Consider the following 14,699-nt stretch of genomic DNA (forward strand, 5'->3'; position numbering starts at 1 on the left):
GAGCCAAGCATGTCAGTTGTTGTTGTGAAGGAAACGTAGATTTATGACCCTGGCTGTCAGCTTGTTAAGACGATGAGTGGCCATTTTAGAGTTTAGCGTGCTGTTCTTGGCTCCAAGTATGAGAATGTGCATTTGTTTGTGTGACTTTTAGATGTGAGGAACTAAAATAGGCAGACTTCAGTGTATTTGAATCTTACAGGGTTAAATAAGATGAGACAATATTGGATTTAATGGATTATCAATCAAAGAATTACTGCAGATTCCTACATTTTATTGTTTTTTAAGGAACTTATTTTTAGACTTTTTAAGATAGTTTGATTTAAAGGATTTAGGCCTGAAGAGGTGGAAGTATGACATATTTTTTATGAAAACTGCAGAAATTACTTCTAATTTAAGTTGTTTTCTTGACATAAAGACAAAAAAATAAACCTAATTTATGATTTTTACTTATTTGTGATTCTCGTAGAAGTTGGCTGCAAAATAGTTTGGGTAAAGAAGATGAAAAATGCTTATTAATCAAATTGCAACATGTCCTTGGACCCCCCGGGCTGCAGTTCACATGGGCGGACTGTTGTTTTATAATAAACCTGAGCTGAGGAAGTTTTAGGCGTCTGCAAACCACAAGGTCAGAGAGCTGCACGGACAGTTTCCACTTAAAACGAAGCCCTCACTTACTCATGATAATTGCTCTCATGCCCTAAATCCAAGCTGTAATCACGTTTAAATGCCTACAAAATATAGTTTTGGGTCACAGGAGTCTGTAGGTTGTGAGTTTGCTGCAAAACTTCTGTGCAGAAAGTCAGAAACAAGAGCTTTTATTTTAAAAAAAGGCAGTTGTAGGAGGGCAGAAACAACCTGCAGCTCATTGATTCTGTAGTTTCCGTCGCTCCTCGGGGTGAAGCCGGTCGGTGCTCCGGGTGTGGCACCTCTCTGCTCTCCCAAATAAAGGCGAAGCCAGAAGTTCTACCCGAGCCCAACGTATAATACAGCCACTGTGGTTTCCCCTGAAATAACTTGTGCTTTTGAAAACGGGCCTCTCTCGCGGGGAGAGGCCCCACCACATAATTAGTGCTTACAGCAGGACGTCACTGAGCTGCCTGAGTTAAAATATGCTCGCAGAGCTCGTAACAGGTGGCTAGATTTGATTTTTTTTTCCCCTTTTCATTTTAGAATTTACAATTTTTACTATGCTTTTCTTTCTTATTTTAAAAAATACTGACAGACAAAAGACAGATTAGGGTTCAAATACCTACGAGTCAGGTCTAGATTGACAAAAATATCCCCCTTGATTATGTTTTTAATGACATTTAACACATTTGTCCCTCAAAGCTACATGCCATTGAGGAATCTTATTGCCATTTCTGAACATTTTGTTCAAATTCTTCAAATATTGATATTTACAACCTGCTGAAATGAGTTAAACAACAGCTGATGCAAGGTATAAAGTCTAAAAATCATGTTTTTAATTGAAATAAAATTGAGCTTTTTTTTTTTCCTCAGCACACGTGCATTTGCTCCAAACAACTAAATTAAATTACAGGATTCTGGGTGCACATCTTGACATGCCTCTTGATTACATGACATATAGATGAGATGAATGTTATGTACTAATGTGAAAACTGTAGGTCTCATCTAGTGTCAGACAGAGACAGAGATGATTACATACTCACAGCACAGACACATTTATGGACACATTTACAGCCAGGAGCTGTCAGACTCAACCACAGTCTAGTCACTGATTGAAGTGCCTTGCTCAAGTGCAGCTCAGTGGCAATTTGCCTGAATATGCCTGCTGGATACTACACTTCCCATCATGCAACACAGCAACACCTACCATTATAAAGCAGTTTTAGAGTCGTACTCCAGTAAATCTGTGGAATTTCCCTGTGAGCTCGGCAGCAGCTTCAGTTTATTGGCTCAGTGTAATTTACGCCTTTTTAATTTCACGTCTTTATCTGAAGTCTGTTGCAGTGACAGACTGAAAACAATACTTAGCTTGTTAAGTGAAGAGAGCGATGAGGCCGGCACTCTTTAACTTTCTATGACAGTTATCAGTGGTGGAATTTAACCAAGCACGATTTTATGGCATTCAAAGGGTTTTTAGTCAGAGACAGTTTGAGTTGACAGTTATTACATGATACGATTTTAGACAAAATATATGTTGGGCTTGTTCACTGTGATACAGGAAATAGTTAAAATGAGCTTTATCTTTATGAAGAACTGAAAATGGAAAAATAAAAAAAATCATAATAAATCGACCAAAACAACAGTGAGTTTTTACTGCATCTCCTTTTATTTCGTTAATATTTCTTAATTAATTAAAGTTCCTTAAAGTTCTAGGGAATCGTAGGGGTGCCATTAAAAAAGAATAAATCTGTAAAAGAATATAATGTGGTTAAATACAAGAATTAAGAAGTAAATCAAAGGTTTAGGTATATAAATGCAAATAACAGATAATTGCATATTTACATATTAATTATACTTTACTATTATTACTTTCTATATAATTTTAATGTTCTATGCATTTTTATATCATGTCATTTTATTTACTTTTAGGCTATTTTTCTATTTTTCCTCATTTTTTTCAGTACAACTTCAACTTTTCCTCTCAGTTATGACTCTACAAGATAATACAAATTATGCAAATATGAAGACAAATAACAAAACATGAAATTATAATTATATGCATCTTAATTTATGTCCATATTTACATGATAACTAATGACTTCCACTCAGTTTTTTGGCCTTCCTGTGACTCCGTAGGTACTGTCAGTGTTGATCCTGTATAACCTCCATTAAAAATACATTTTCACTCCCATACAGAGATAATATTAATCATTTATAATCAAAGCTGATTTTCACAGTAAATTTTCTTGGTGGCACAGCCCCAGTGGCCTAATGGATAAGGCACTGGCCTCCTAAGCCAGGGATTGTGGGTTCGAGTCCCATCTGGGGTGATGTGCTTATTGTTTTTGACCTGATGCAGCTGTTATCACAAGAACAATAGGAGCAGATCTATTCATGCATGAGGGCAGGATGCACAGCAAAGTATGGGTGCACCCTGATGGCCAAAAGTGGGAAGTGCAGCTAGATTTCCGTGCTCCTTTATTAATTTGGGTTAGTTTGAACTGATGTAATTTTGGTCTTAGCGATTTCTGTTCCATGTTTTGTTGTTATCAGATTGTTTTTAGAGCTGCAAATTTTATGTGCTAATACCAACGAATGTCTCCAACACACAGAAGGTGTTTCATGACCTCTGGGGTGTTTAAAGCTGGTGTGCGTGACCCCGTTTACTGTTGCTGCTCTTGCTTGACTCAGGCAGCTGCACAGAAAACGGACAGGTGTACTCCAACAATCAGATATGGAGCCCCGAGTCGTGTCGAGTCTGTGTGTGCGACATGGGGACGGTAGTGTGTGAGGACGAGGTGTGTGAGGAGCTCAGTGGCTGCCGGACGGCTGTCACTCCGGAGGGCGAGTGTTGCCCCGTGTGCTCGACGGCAGCGCCGACTCGCAGCACAGACACTGACGCTGCAGGTAAATGGACATGAACACTGGACAAACACCTTCAGCTCTCTTTCAGTTGGTGTGACGCATCATTATGGGGATTTTCTATCAGTGTGACGAGGGAGGGAGATGTTGTGTGGACTTTTTCCTTTAACGTATCCTCATGAAGAAAATGTTTATTGGCTGTCGAATAATGACACTTCTCTGGAGTAACAATGATTTAACGTTGATTAAACTTTTTTTCTTGCGTTGGTGGTTGGCATTGCTACTGTGAGGGTCCTTTTAAGTGTTGGCAGAGACTTGGTATAAGTGATGCTGGTGTTGATGTGTATCTGTGTGGTTGGGCAGAGGGAGTTTCTACACACAGGTGATGTTTATAAATGATTTCTGTTGTAATGTGATTTAAATATGAGCAAAATAAGCCAAAAAGATGACATATTTAGACTGAGTCTGCTGCAAAAGACAACAGGACCAGTGGGGTCGCCGTCTTTTCAAGCTGCCATTTGTAAGTTTGAAAGTTGATTTTTGAGACCATATTTTCATTTGTGTTTATTAAACCGAATGTCTTGTCTTCATATAGGAAGTACAGTTGGGTTTTAGAGTCATCAAACTTGTGCCGTGTGGTCAGTTGACGCCAAGTCAAGGTGCCACTGGTCCAGTGTTGACTCATGAGTGCCATACACTGTCATAAACTGTGGTTCAAGCGCTACTTCAGCCATTTCTCTCCAGCCACAGACTCCACTGAGGAAACCAGTTTTCCCATCACCGTGTTTACAGGTTTTTGAGCAATTACAGACCCACAAGAATCATGATTGTTTTCTCTTGGTCTGAACTTCTGGATCGGCTCCACTGGAGCAGAAGCTTTGAGCGTTTCAGAGCTGAAATAGACCAGCTGTTATTGTGACTAGTCTTCTTGTTTATTACAGTAAGAAAAGAGGAACGCTGTGATACCTTAAAGAGCTGGTTTTACTGTTTGAAGCAGCTGTGAACAGAGTTTTTCTTTGAGTTCCTTTGTTCTATGGTGTACAGAAATCATTTGATACAAGATGTAGAGCGACGTACTTGAGGAAAGTGTTGAAGTTCGCCGTAGTTTGAAAAACCCCATGATGATGCCCACACTTCACCAGCAACTGCCAACTGACAGGGACTCAGCCGCTATACTGACGCCCGTTGCTGTTCTGTCTCATGAAGATACCTGCACGGAAAACGGAAAGACCTACTCCCACGATCAGATATGGAGGCCAGAGCCGTGTCGGATCTGTGTGTGCGACACGGGGACTGTGGTGTGTGAGGAAGTGGTGTGTGAAGAGCTCAGGGACTGCCAAACAACCGAGGCCCCCGAGGGCGAGTGTTGCCCTGTGTGCTCCACTGCAGCACCACAGCCTCCTAGCACGGACAATAAAACTGGTAATAAATATTTTATTGCACCTGGCGGAGGAGATTTAAATGTGGGTCTGTGCGTTCCATAAATATCCACATTTATAAATCCACCTCCAGGGTATTTATGTGGATTTTGATGTGGATTTTACTGTCAGATAATAAAGATGAATGATGATCATAACTCTTCTAACGTGCTAATATTTAAAAATCAACTCCCTCGTCATCCTCTGTTATTGTTACCTCTTAACATCTGTTTATTGCCCAAAAGTCCTTCAATTTCTTTATGATTTTTTGTGTTTCATCCCAGATCTTTTCCTCTCATGTTGTCTTTGGCATCTATTTTCCAAAGTGGTGGTGTTGTAACATGTATGATACAAGTTTTGACTCTATTTGGCACAAATTTCAAGCTGTTTTCACTGAAATACTTCTTGTGAATTGTGATCTGTGGCCTTCAGACAGTACAATACATCCTTATGGCATTGAAAGGTCAAAATTACGATGTTGGTGATCACCCTGGTGGTTTCGGGATACTAAGCTAGGTTTGCACTACACATGAGATCAGAAATGGATTAGATGTGCGCTGCATGGAGGTCTTTGTACCCTGTCAGTGAAATTTGCTAAAAATGGGTAAAGGCTGACTCACTAGATGCAGACTGTTGGTGTAAGCCAGCCATTGGGCGCCTATTTCAGGCTCTACTACCCTCCCCTTGTGCTCACGTTTTCAAATTCCCTGTCTCTACAGTAAACACCAACCTCTGAGCTAGAAGATGAGTTACCCTAGCTTTTACCTGGTTTCTAATGGCACACGTGTAAACACGCTAGCAGAAGTTAGCTTTTCTGTTTGCAGGGATTTAGTCTTTTTAATGCTGAACAAACAGGCTGCAGATCGTTTATCTCCAGGTGTGTTATATTGGACTCAATGATCCCAATCAAGGATTTAGCCAACAGTAAACTGGAGCAAAAGCCTGAAAAGTGTACCCCCTTTTCTATTCATTCAATCGATAATCAATTCTGAAGCATTTTGAACCAAGGAAAATACAAAAAATCCCATAAACACCCAGTCTCATGCCTTTTAATGTTGTTTTACACCAACTACCAGCTGACAGAGAGCGACTCTGGGCACTGATGTCACTTGCTGTTGTTTTCCACAAAGATTCCTGCACAGCGGACGGCAGAGTCTACTCCAACAATCAGATATGGAACCCCGAGCCGTGTCGAGTCTGTATATGCGAAGCGGGGTCGGTGTTTTGTGAGGACGTGGTGTGTGAGGATGTGGGTGACTGCAAGACCACAGAGACGCCCGCGGGCGAGTGCTGCCCAGTGTGTTTGGCTGACACTCAAACTGGTAAAAGCTGGAATGTGACCTGCACATTTAGTGTACGAAAACTTCCTCTGTGGATGCTTCCTGGTTATTCTCTCGCAGTGTTTGCTGTGACTCCAGCAGTCAGACGATCTTGCCATCGTTGTCAGGACTGCTGGTGCTTCTGTGTCATCTCCCTCTCAGCCTGAAGCTTCTCGTCTTCAGGCTCCATCTTGTGCACACGACCTTGAATTGTTCATTTTGTTTCTAAAATATCATGTTCGGAGTTTCCCTTTGACTGTGTTCTCAGTTTTCAAAAAGGAATACATTGAATTTTTGCTGGATAAGATCACTTCTCAACTGAACTTTGTGCAGCAAAAAACGCTGGTAGCATCGTTTGACAGCCATTTTGGGAAATAATGGAGCCGCTGCCAACTTTTCTGCCACGCAAAAGGAAGTTGAGCAAGTAGCTTATTTACCAAATAACGTGTATTCCTCTGGGAAATTATATTTGTCATGTTTTTCTGTTGCACTTTTGATGATGGTAATTGTCATATTTAACTGTATTTGCACTTAATATGAGTTGCTTTCTCTTTCAGCACAAATTAAGGCTCAAAATGTGGAATTACACTTTTAAATTCATTGTTCTTCCTTCAAAGTTGTCGACCTTTTAAAGCCTCTATGTGTTGGATTTCGATATTTGTGACTTTGGCGACTCCTAGTGGTCGTTTGGAGCACGCTCAAAGCTGCAAAAAAAATCTTGACATAGGGGCTAGCATGAAAAATTAGCATGTTAGATAAACGCTGTAAGAATTTAAATAAAATAAAATGTTTGCCAGGAGTTGGGTGAGAGGATCAACACCTCTACATTTGAAGATACACTCATTGGAATTCAGAAGTCCATCAGGTATTAATTGAATTCCCCTGTTTCACAAAGACACCTGCACAGAAAATGGAAAAGTCTACGCCAACAATGACATGTGGAACCCGGAGCCATGTCGGATCTGTGTGTGCGATATGGGAACCGCTGTGTGTGAAAAGGTGGTTTGCGAGGACCTCGGCGACTGTGAGAAAACTGTGATCCCAGAGGGCGAGTGCTGCCCCGTGTGCTTGACTACAGCTTCAACATCAAAACCCAGCGTGGACCCCAACACAGGTAGCTGTTGCGTTATAATCCCGACCCGTTTGCGGTCTACCGTGTTCTAGTTTTAAAGTATTCAACCTTTTACTGTCCTCTGTTTCAGCTGCTGATGAGAAGATAAGTGAGAGCTGCACGGTCGACGAGCAGGTCTACCAACACAACGACATCTGGAAACCAGAGCCCTGTCGCGTGTGTGTCTGCGACGACGGTGTCGCCATCTGCGATGAGGTGCAGTGTGAACTGGTGGCGAACTGTGAGAAGGTCATCACCCGGGAGGGGGAGTGCTGCCCCGTGTGTGACAGCTTCGCCAGCGCCGGCAGACGGATAGGTGAGATGGTTAGGGTTAGTCTTGTTAAATCCAAACTATGAACGTATTTAGACTATTAACTTGATTTTATTATCATTTATTATAAAATGATTTAAAAGGTCAACAAAGGACATTACTGTACTAGAATCTGTACCTTCCAAACAAGGATCGTATTTTGAAAATTAATTTGATTTGATTGGAATTTATTGTGTAGTGGATCACCAGGTTAAAAAGCAATATTTAATTAACCTGTTTGGTTTTACGTTTCAGTTGAAAATCAGCAAAACAAGATAATGATTTGATAATGATGAATTAAATAGTTTCTAGTGAAAACTTGTTTGAAAAACTAGAGGAATTATTTAGGTTTAGGTTTGTTACGATTGTTACGATTAATCTAATTCATTTTTCTTTTTTGTGTCTCCCAAAGAAATTATGGGCTTCAAGGTAAGTTGTGATTCATCCTGACAGCGTTTTGCATTTAAAACAAATGTTAATGTTCTTCAAATAAAAAAATGTTGTTTATGTTTTTTATAGGGAGAGAAAGGTGAGCCAGGCGATATCCCATATGTAAGTAATCTCACTTAATCAAACTGATTTTAAATTGCGTGTGAATTTAAGGACATTTTTTATACTTCTAACACTTATTTTTTTTACTCTCAGGTGGTGGGGCTACCTGGACAACCAGGACCCCAGGTGGGTTTCTATTGTTTGTACTGTTTTTAAGTTCACTCTGAAATATATCAGTGTGCATTAGTGAGCAATGTACAATGTAAAGAGTTCATTAAATGCATTGGATGAGCTGACAGAAGGTTTTAATGTCAGATCATTTCTATTCACTAACTTGGACACTAGAGGGCACCAAAGATGAAGTAGATTTCAAAAACCTGCAAGAAACTGAAGGAGGATGATAGAGATTTATAGCTGCAGTATTCTGTATAACTACAGAAAATATCATGTAAAAAATATTAATTATCTCTTGTATCTATATTAATGGTTCAGGGTCCTCCAGGAGCTCAGGGACCAACTGGACCAAGAGGCTTTAAAGGCAGAAAGGTAAGTCGGAATTAATCAAAGCTGATGACAGCAGTTTTGTTAATATGAATTCATCTGTATGAAAATAAACTGCATATATTCATTAGAGTCCAGTGGCGAAGTTCAGTAAAGATGAACATGTTGTCTCTCATTAATCATAATTCCTGTAACCCCTGCAGGGCTTTGCAGGGCCTCCGGGATTTGATGGAGAGCCCGGTGTGCCAGGAAATCCAGGAGAACCAGGACCCCCAGGCCACCCTACCCACCCTGGGGTGAGTCAACTGATCGTTGTGCAGTTTTATAATAGAAAGTGTGAAAGTTAAGCCGCTCCTCTGCAATTGTTTGAAAATGTCTTTTGAATCTTTTCAGGGCAACCTCGTGTCTCAGATGACTTCAGGTTTCAATGAGAAGTCTAGTTTCGCTGGGATGGTATCAGGATCAAGGGTGAGCACCACGTTCAACTTTCTATTTTACCTGTACGAAAGGTTGGAAAGCTTGCCATTATGCACAGTTTAAAAACCACAGTGTGTGACTGATGTTTTTTTTTCAGGGTGAACCAGGACCACGAGGTCTCGCAGGGACAACAGGACCAGCAGTAAGGACACATTTATCTATTTCATAGGATTTAATGTAGAAATGCACTAAGTCACACTAAACAAGCAGCGTAATTAATAGCTTTTAAAGTAAGATTAATAGTCTTTACCATGATTATTCCTTCTGACTGATTATTGTTTTCTCTCTGTTCAGGGTCCACCTGGTGCTCAGGGAATTCCAGGAGAGCCTGGAGATCCAGGACCAATGGTAGCAACAGTTATTATGTATATTCACACAAAGCCTCGAATGAGAACCTGCTAGATTTAAATGTGTTGGAGCCAAAATTTTGAAAAATCGTATGCGAGTTGTGACGGTTCTTTGTGTTTGTTCTCAGGGTGAGCCTGGTCATCGAGGACCAGACGGGCCTCCGGGAAAGGCTGGACTTGATGTAAGTCAAAGATAGATTCTACTGTACTGTACTTAAATACAACATTTAGATATTTTATACCTCTTTATACGTCTACTCCTTTACTACATTTATTGAATTGTTTCTGTTTCACATTTTCTGCTCAGGGAGGATCAGGACCTGCAGGAGCTCCAGGAGAACCAGGATACCCAGGATCGGCGGTGAGCAGTCGTCTCCCTGCGTTCATATAAAATAACCTGAAATATAGTATAATTAATTATAAAACGCTATCAAACTCTGATGAAACAGAGGGGATGTGATCAATTCTGCACACACTACATTTGCAATATAATGCTACATATGAACAGCAGTAATTATGATGTATCAAAAAAGGACAAGGGCTAACCTCCATCCAGGGAATGATGAAAACATAACAAAGAATTTTCATACTGATTGGATTATCTGTGTAAATGCAGGGTGCGAGAGGATTCCCAGGACTTCCAGGTCACCCAGGACTGAAAGGACAAAAGGTAAGTCACACCGATACGTAGCAAAACGTATGTAAGAAGTTAAATATAATTATATAATCTTGTACAAACATGAAAAACTGACCCATGTTGATCTCCAACAGGGACATGCTGGTCTTCTTGGGCCAAGAGGTGAATCTGGAGCAGTCGGAACCAAGGTACGAATCTGTCGTCTGGTATTATGATCCTCAAAGGTTATGATTCTCATTTTGATTTATCGTTTGAGCTGTGCGCTTCAAATCTTCATCACACCCGTCTCTTTGTGTTTTTCAGGGTAAATCTGGTACTCCGGGTGGAATGGGTGCTCCAGGTCCACTGGTAGGCGACACACACAGTAAACGCACCACGAGAGCTTTTAATACAGACCCTGTCCATCAGATTCTGAGCCTGCTTGTGTTTCCTTTCAGGGACCAGCGGGGATGCAGGGAGAGAGAGGCAGAGCTGGACCGACCGGTCCTGTGGTGAGAAGACGAAACATCTTCATTTGTGGGAATAAATTGGTGCAAAAATGTAAAATGGTTTTTCAGAGCTGAGAGATTTTCTTTTTCTTCTTCTTTCAGGGAAAACGTGGCACAGAGGGTCACGTTGGCAAAACAGGTCCTCCGGTAAGGACTTAACGCTCCAGTATAAATGCAGTTCAAAGCAATAATTCAACATTTTGGATCTCTGCCTGCAAGAAAATGATTATTTGTGTGTTCAACTAAAACACACCAAAATGGCACTGTATAAATATATATTAAAGAAATCTGAAACAGTGGAAAATCAGATAACATGATGTTCTCATAGAGCGGTTCTGTCGACAAAGATGTTCATGCTTCTCTGGTTTTTAGACATTATTTAGCCAGAGAATACAAAGACACTGAAATTAAACCGTAAACAAATCAAACTGAAATTACTTAAAATTTTGTTTTGAATATTTAACAACATGTTCTTTAACTGCAGGGTCCAATGGGAATTGTCGGAATGCCAGGTTTTCCTGGAGGCCCTGGAATGAAGGTGAGCTTTTTAATAGTTTTTTTTTAGATTTGGCAATAAATGAAAGATTTGAGATGAAGATGAAAGTTTTTGTTTTTTGTCAAAAATGATTAATAAATAAATAAAGATCTTAATCACGTTTCATCACTTGAGCCGTTTAATTTCAACAAAACACCTCGCCGACCATCTTAAAAGGTTGTTGAACTTGACGTGAGTCTGTTGTCCCTGACAGGGTGAAGCTGGACCGACAGGTGTCAGAGGGAGTGCAGGACCACAGGGACCCAGAGGGGAGGCCGGTCGCGTAGGACCACCAGGACCACCAGGACAGCAGGTGTGTTACGATTACATCATTGTCTCTTTTATTGTTGTGTTCAGCTCTTGTATTTACTATAAGCTAATATTTATTTGTTTACAGGGTGCTGAAGGGACTGATGGAGCTCCAGGTGCCCGTGGACAAAGTGTGAGTGTTGTTGTAAACCAACTTTCAGCATATTTTTGTCTGTTTTTAGAAAATCTGACTGATCCGTCTCCTTCACAGGGTATCGCAGGTGTCCAGGGTCCAGCCGGGCTGTTGGGCCCAGCCGGCACCCCTGGGCCCCAGGGAACCACTGGAGCACCAGGACCAAAGGGACAAGTGGTACGAGCTCTCATTTCAGCTTATTTCCTCTTTCTTTATAGATGTGTGTGTAACTTTGTGGCTGATGGTGCATTCAGTTGCACACTGGGAGCTTTAATGGTTTGTCTGACCTTTGCAGGGTGATGGTGGCGTTCCTGGATTCAAAGGAGAAGCTGGATTCAAGGGAGAGAGAGTAAGCCTTTGACCTCCTGAAGTTAAAGACACTTACACTTCATTTTACTGTTACTTTGATTGATTATCAATCGTTTGATCGTGTTAGGGTGACCATGGAACTCAAGGTCCACTGGGCCCAATGGGAGAGGACGGCAAGCGAGGACCTCGTGGTGACGCTGGATCCATCGGTCCTCCAGGACCTCCAGGAGAGACAGTGAGTCAACTTTTACTTCATCTTTACGATCAAAAGTTTCATGATCTCAGTGTCAGAGCGTCACATTTTCCTTTATTTGTTGTAGGGAGCTCCAGGTAATAGAGGTTTCCCCGGTGCAGATGGTTTACCAGGACAAAAGGTGAGTCAGATGTAGTTCTAAACTATTGCCATCATCATCCAGAGCACGTTCTTGTCTGTGCTTTTAAACATTTGATGTTTGTCCATACAGGGAGCCCAGGGTGAACGAGGACTGCCAGGGTCAGCCGGTGCCAAAGGTTTACCTGGAGATCCAGGACGTAACGGAGAGCCAGGTTTAACCGGAGCTCGGGTAAAGCAGACATTCACCTGATGCTGTGTTGTTATTCTGTAATTCAGACGTGATTAAGCGCAGGTTGTCTGAAGCTTCCCCAGAACCTGAAAGAAACCTCACAAACAGGACAGAAATCACATAGAGAGAGAGGGGATTGCTCAAGATTACTTTGCAGTATTTACATATCTTCTTTTGATGAGAAAATCCAACTTCAAAAGGTGTCTGAAGTTGTTCTGTATCTGTGTGTCTTATCTCACAGGGTCTGACAGGACTAATTGGTGCCCAGGGAGCAGAAGGAAAGCTGGGACCAATGGTACGCAGAACCTTTTAATCGCATCACTCATTAAGGATTGCTTTTTATCGGGAAATACCAAGTAAGAATTATGTCATTCACTTCTTGTTTGGTCTTTCCAGGGCTTAGCAGGAGAGGACGGCAAACCAGGCCCAGCTGGTTCTACTGGAGGAAGAGGTCCAGCCGGACAGATGGGCCTGCCGGGACCAAAAGGCTTCAATGTCAGTATACTTATATGTGCTGCTTTTAAACTGCATTTGGGTGATTTTAACTGGATTTACAGAAGCAAAAATGAGTCACAGATTGACAGTAATTTATATGGATGGTGAAAAGATGGTGACGTCTGTGTTTTCCTGTTGATTTTAGGGTGATGCTGGGAAGATTGGAGAGGCCGGCAGCCCCGGACCTCCAGGTCAAAGGGTAAGTCACTTTCCACTGATGGAATTTAAACTTAATCATTAATTATTTATCAATACTATATCAATATACTGAGAGATACTGTGTCTGTTTTCTAGGGTGTGAATGGAAAAGACGGAGAGGAAGGCGCTGCCGGTCCAGCCGGCCCGGCTGTGAGCATCTGAAATCATCATCATTATTATCGTTCATAGTTTGATATCATCACATTTAGATCATATTATATAAACATATGTTCTGTTTGCTTTTCTTTAGGGTCCTGCTGGAAAGAGAGGAGAGCAGGGACCACAGGGAGTCAATGGTTTCCAGGTAAACTGCAGCCATTGTTATTTATTATTATTATTATTTTATCATAATCCTGATAATTACTGACATTATTTTACACTGTCCATCATATAGTAAATATATTAGTTGTACAGGCATTTTGATAACATCTATTCAAAAGTCCTGTCATAAGTTCTTGGTTCAATAGTTTATACTTCCACGTTAATTCAATGGAATTATATTTCATGAAGCACCTTGTAACTCTGGTTTTGAAAGGTGCTATGAACATTTTCATTTATCTATGTAAAATACGTTTATTTCCTTTTGTCCTCTGTCGGTGGAATCTTGAAAATTGATTTTAATCAGCATGAAATAAGAATTGTGTTTTTTATTTTTTAGGGTTTGCCTGGACTTCCAGGTCCACCAGGAGAGTCAGGAAAGCCAGGTGATGAGGTATGACATAAACATTATCGTGCATACTTCAATATTGTATCGTTATGATGCTATGAGAATATACATTGTCTTAGATTTTGGACTTACCATACTGTTCTACTCTTTGTAATACTTGCCTCTGACAATTATTTACAAAAACAGTCATCCCTACTATGTTTTTTCCTAAAATCAAAATATATTGTGATATTTGATTTTGATGCCCAGTTCTAGCATCGTCATGTTTAGCTGTGTCTGTTTTTTTCCAGGGTCTTGCTGGAGAGGCTGGAGCTGTTGGTGGTACCGGTCCAAGAGTAAGTCAGTTTGTATTGGTTATTTTTTATTTTGTACGTCAAATATCTTCCATCGTACACAGTGTTTAAATCACCTTTCAGTCAGAAGTCATCCATTTTTTTATTTCATCCAATAAGGAATTGCTTCATGTCTTTGTCCTTTGATTGTCCCCGTAGGGAGAGAGAGGCCCTCCAGGAGAGAGAGGTGAAGTTGGACCCAATGGCCTGCCAGGACCTAAGGGTAGTCCAGGTGGACCAGGACCAGATGGGCCAAAGGTACATTAACACATTGCAAACCAAAACCATTTGCAATATTTCAACTTGTTGCATGTTTACAATAAGCTTGGCTGTGTGTGGGACATTTTAGGGTAACCCTGGTCCAGCAGGTGGTGTTGGAGAGCCAGGAGGTCCAGGACTTCAGGGTATGCCAGGAGAGAGAGGAATATCAGGACCTTCAGGCCCCAAAGGAGATGCAGTAAGTTAGAGAAGAATATGATTGTATTGTCAGCAAAGAAGCAGCGATACCTCAAAATCTCTGCTACTGATAACAAGATTTCTCTGTTCACATGTGTTTGATGTATTTAGTT

General features: G+C 41.0%; 1 protein-coding gene and 1 non-coding gene across 4 annotated transcripts in view; both read left to right on the forward strand.

Annotated features, from left to right (window-relative positions):
* The window catches only part of col5a2b (collagen, type V, alpha 2b), a 32,732-nt gene that overhangs the window by 11,897 nt on the left and 6,136 nt on the right, over positions 1-14,699 (forward strand). The window contains exons 5-41 of one of the 3 annotated variants that reach the window (XM_037091410.1): positions 3,319-3,534; positions 4,696-4,911; positions 6,038-6,229; positions 7,122-7,340; positions 7,429-7,653; positions 8,060-8,076; positions 8,167-8,199; positions 8,293-8,325; positions 8,632-8,685; positions 8,844-8,936; positions 9,034-9,108; positions 9,215-9,259; positions 9,412-9,465; positions 9,593-9,646; positions 9,772-9,825; positions 10,081-10,134; positions 10,236-10,289; positions 10,405-10,449; positions 10,539-10,592; positions 10,692-10,736; positions 11,074-11,127; positions 11,339-11,437; positions 11,522-11,566; positions 11,645-11,743; positions 11,862-11,915; positions 12,003-12,110; positions 12,196-12,249; positions 12,340-12,438; positions 12,680-12,733; positions 12,835-12,933; positions 13,079-13,132; positions 13,228-13,281; positions 13,382-13,435; positions 13,790-13,843; positions 14,089-14,133; positions 14,290-14,388; positions 14,480-14,587. In XM_037091410.1, coding sequence (XP_036947305.1) covers positions 3,319-3,534; positions 4,696-4,911; positions 6,038-6,229; positions 7,122-7,340; positions 7,429-7,653; positions 8,060-8,076; positions 8,167-8,199; positions 8,293-8,325; positions 8,632-8,685; positions 8,844-8,936; positions 9,034-9,108; positions 9,215-9,259; positions 9,412-9,465; positions 9,593-9,646; positions 9,772-9,825; positions 10,081-10,134; positions 10,236-10,289; positions 10,405-10,449; positions 10,539-10,592; positions 10,692-10,736; positions 11,074-11,127; positions 11,339-11,437; positions 11,522-11,566; positions 11,645-11,743; positions 11,862-11,915; positions 12,003-12,110; positions 12,196-12,249; positions 12,340-12,438; positions 12,680-12,733; positions 12,835-12,933; positions 13,079-13,132; positions 13,228-13,281; positions 13,382-13,435; positions 13,790-13,843; positions 14,089-14,133; positions 14,290-14,388; positions 14,480-14,587 — 3,065 coding nt within the window. Of the gene's footprint in view, positions 1-3,318; positions 3,535-4,695; positions 4,912-5,737; positions 5,785-6,037; positions 6,230-7,121; positions 7,341-7,428; positions 7,654-8,059; positions 8,077-8,166; positions 8,200-8,292; positions 8,326-8,631; positions 8,686-8,843; positions 8,937-9,033; positions 9,109-9,214; positions 9,260-9,411; positions 9,466-9,592; positions 9,647-9,771; positions 9,826-10,080; positions 10,135-10,235; positions 10,290-10,404; positions 10,450-10,538; positions 10,593-10,691; positions 10,737-11,073; positions 11,128-11,338; positions 11,438-11,521; positions 11,567-11,644; positions 11,744-11,861; positions 11,916-12,002; positions 12,111-12,195; positions 12,250-12,339; positions 12,439-12,679; positions 12,734-12,834; positions 12,934-13,078; positions 13,133-13,227; positions 13,282-13,381; positions 13,436-13,789; positions 13,844-14,088; positions 14,134-14,289; positions 14,389-14,479; positions 14,588-14,699 lie in introns of those variants that run through there. The other 2 variants (XM_037091411.1, XM_037091412.1) reach the window with 2 other exon arrangements.
* Positions 2,885-2,957, forward strand: trnar-ccu. Its single transcript has one exon. It is a non-coding gene; the product is annotated as a tRNA-Arg (tRNA).

This window comes from Acanthopagrus latus, chromosome 24 (genome assembly GCF_904848185.1).
Source record: "Acanthopagrus latus isolate v.2019 chromosome 24, fAcaLat1.1, whole genome shotgun sequence".
NCBI classification, from domain to species: domain Eukaryota; kingdom Metazoa; phylum Chordata; class Actinopteri; order Spariformes; family Sparidae; genus Acanthopagrus; species Acanthopagrus latus.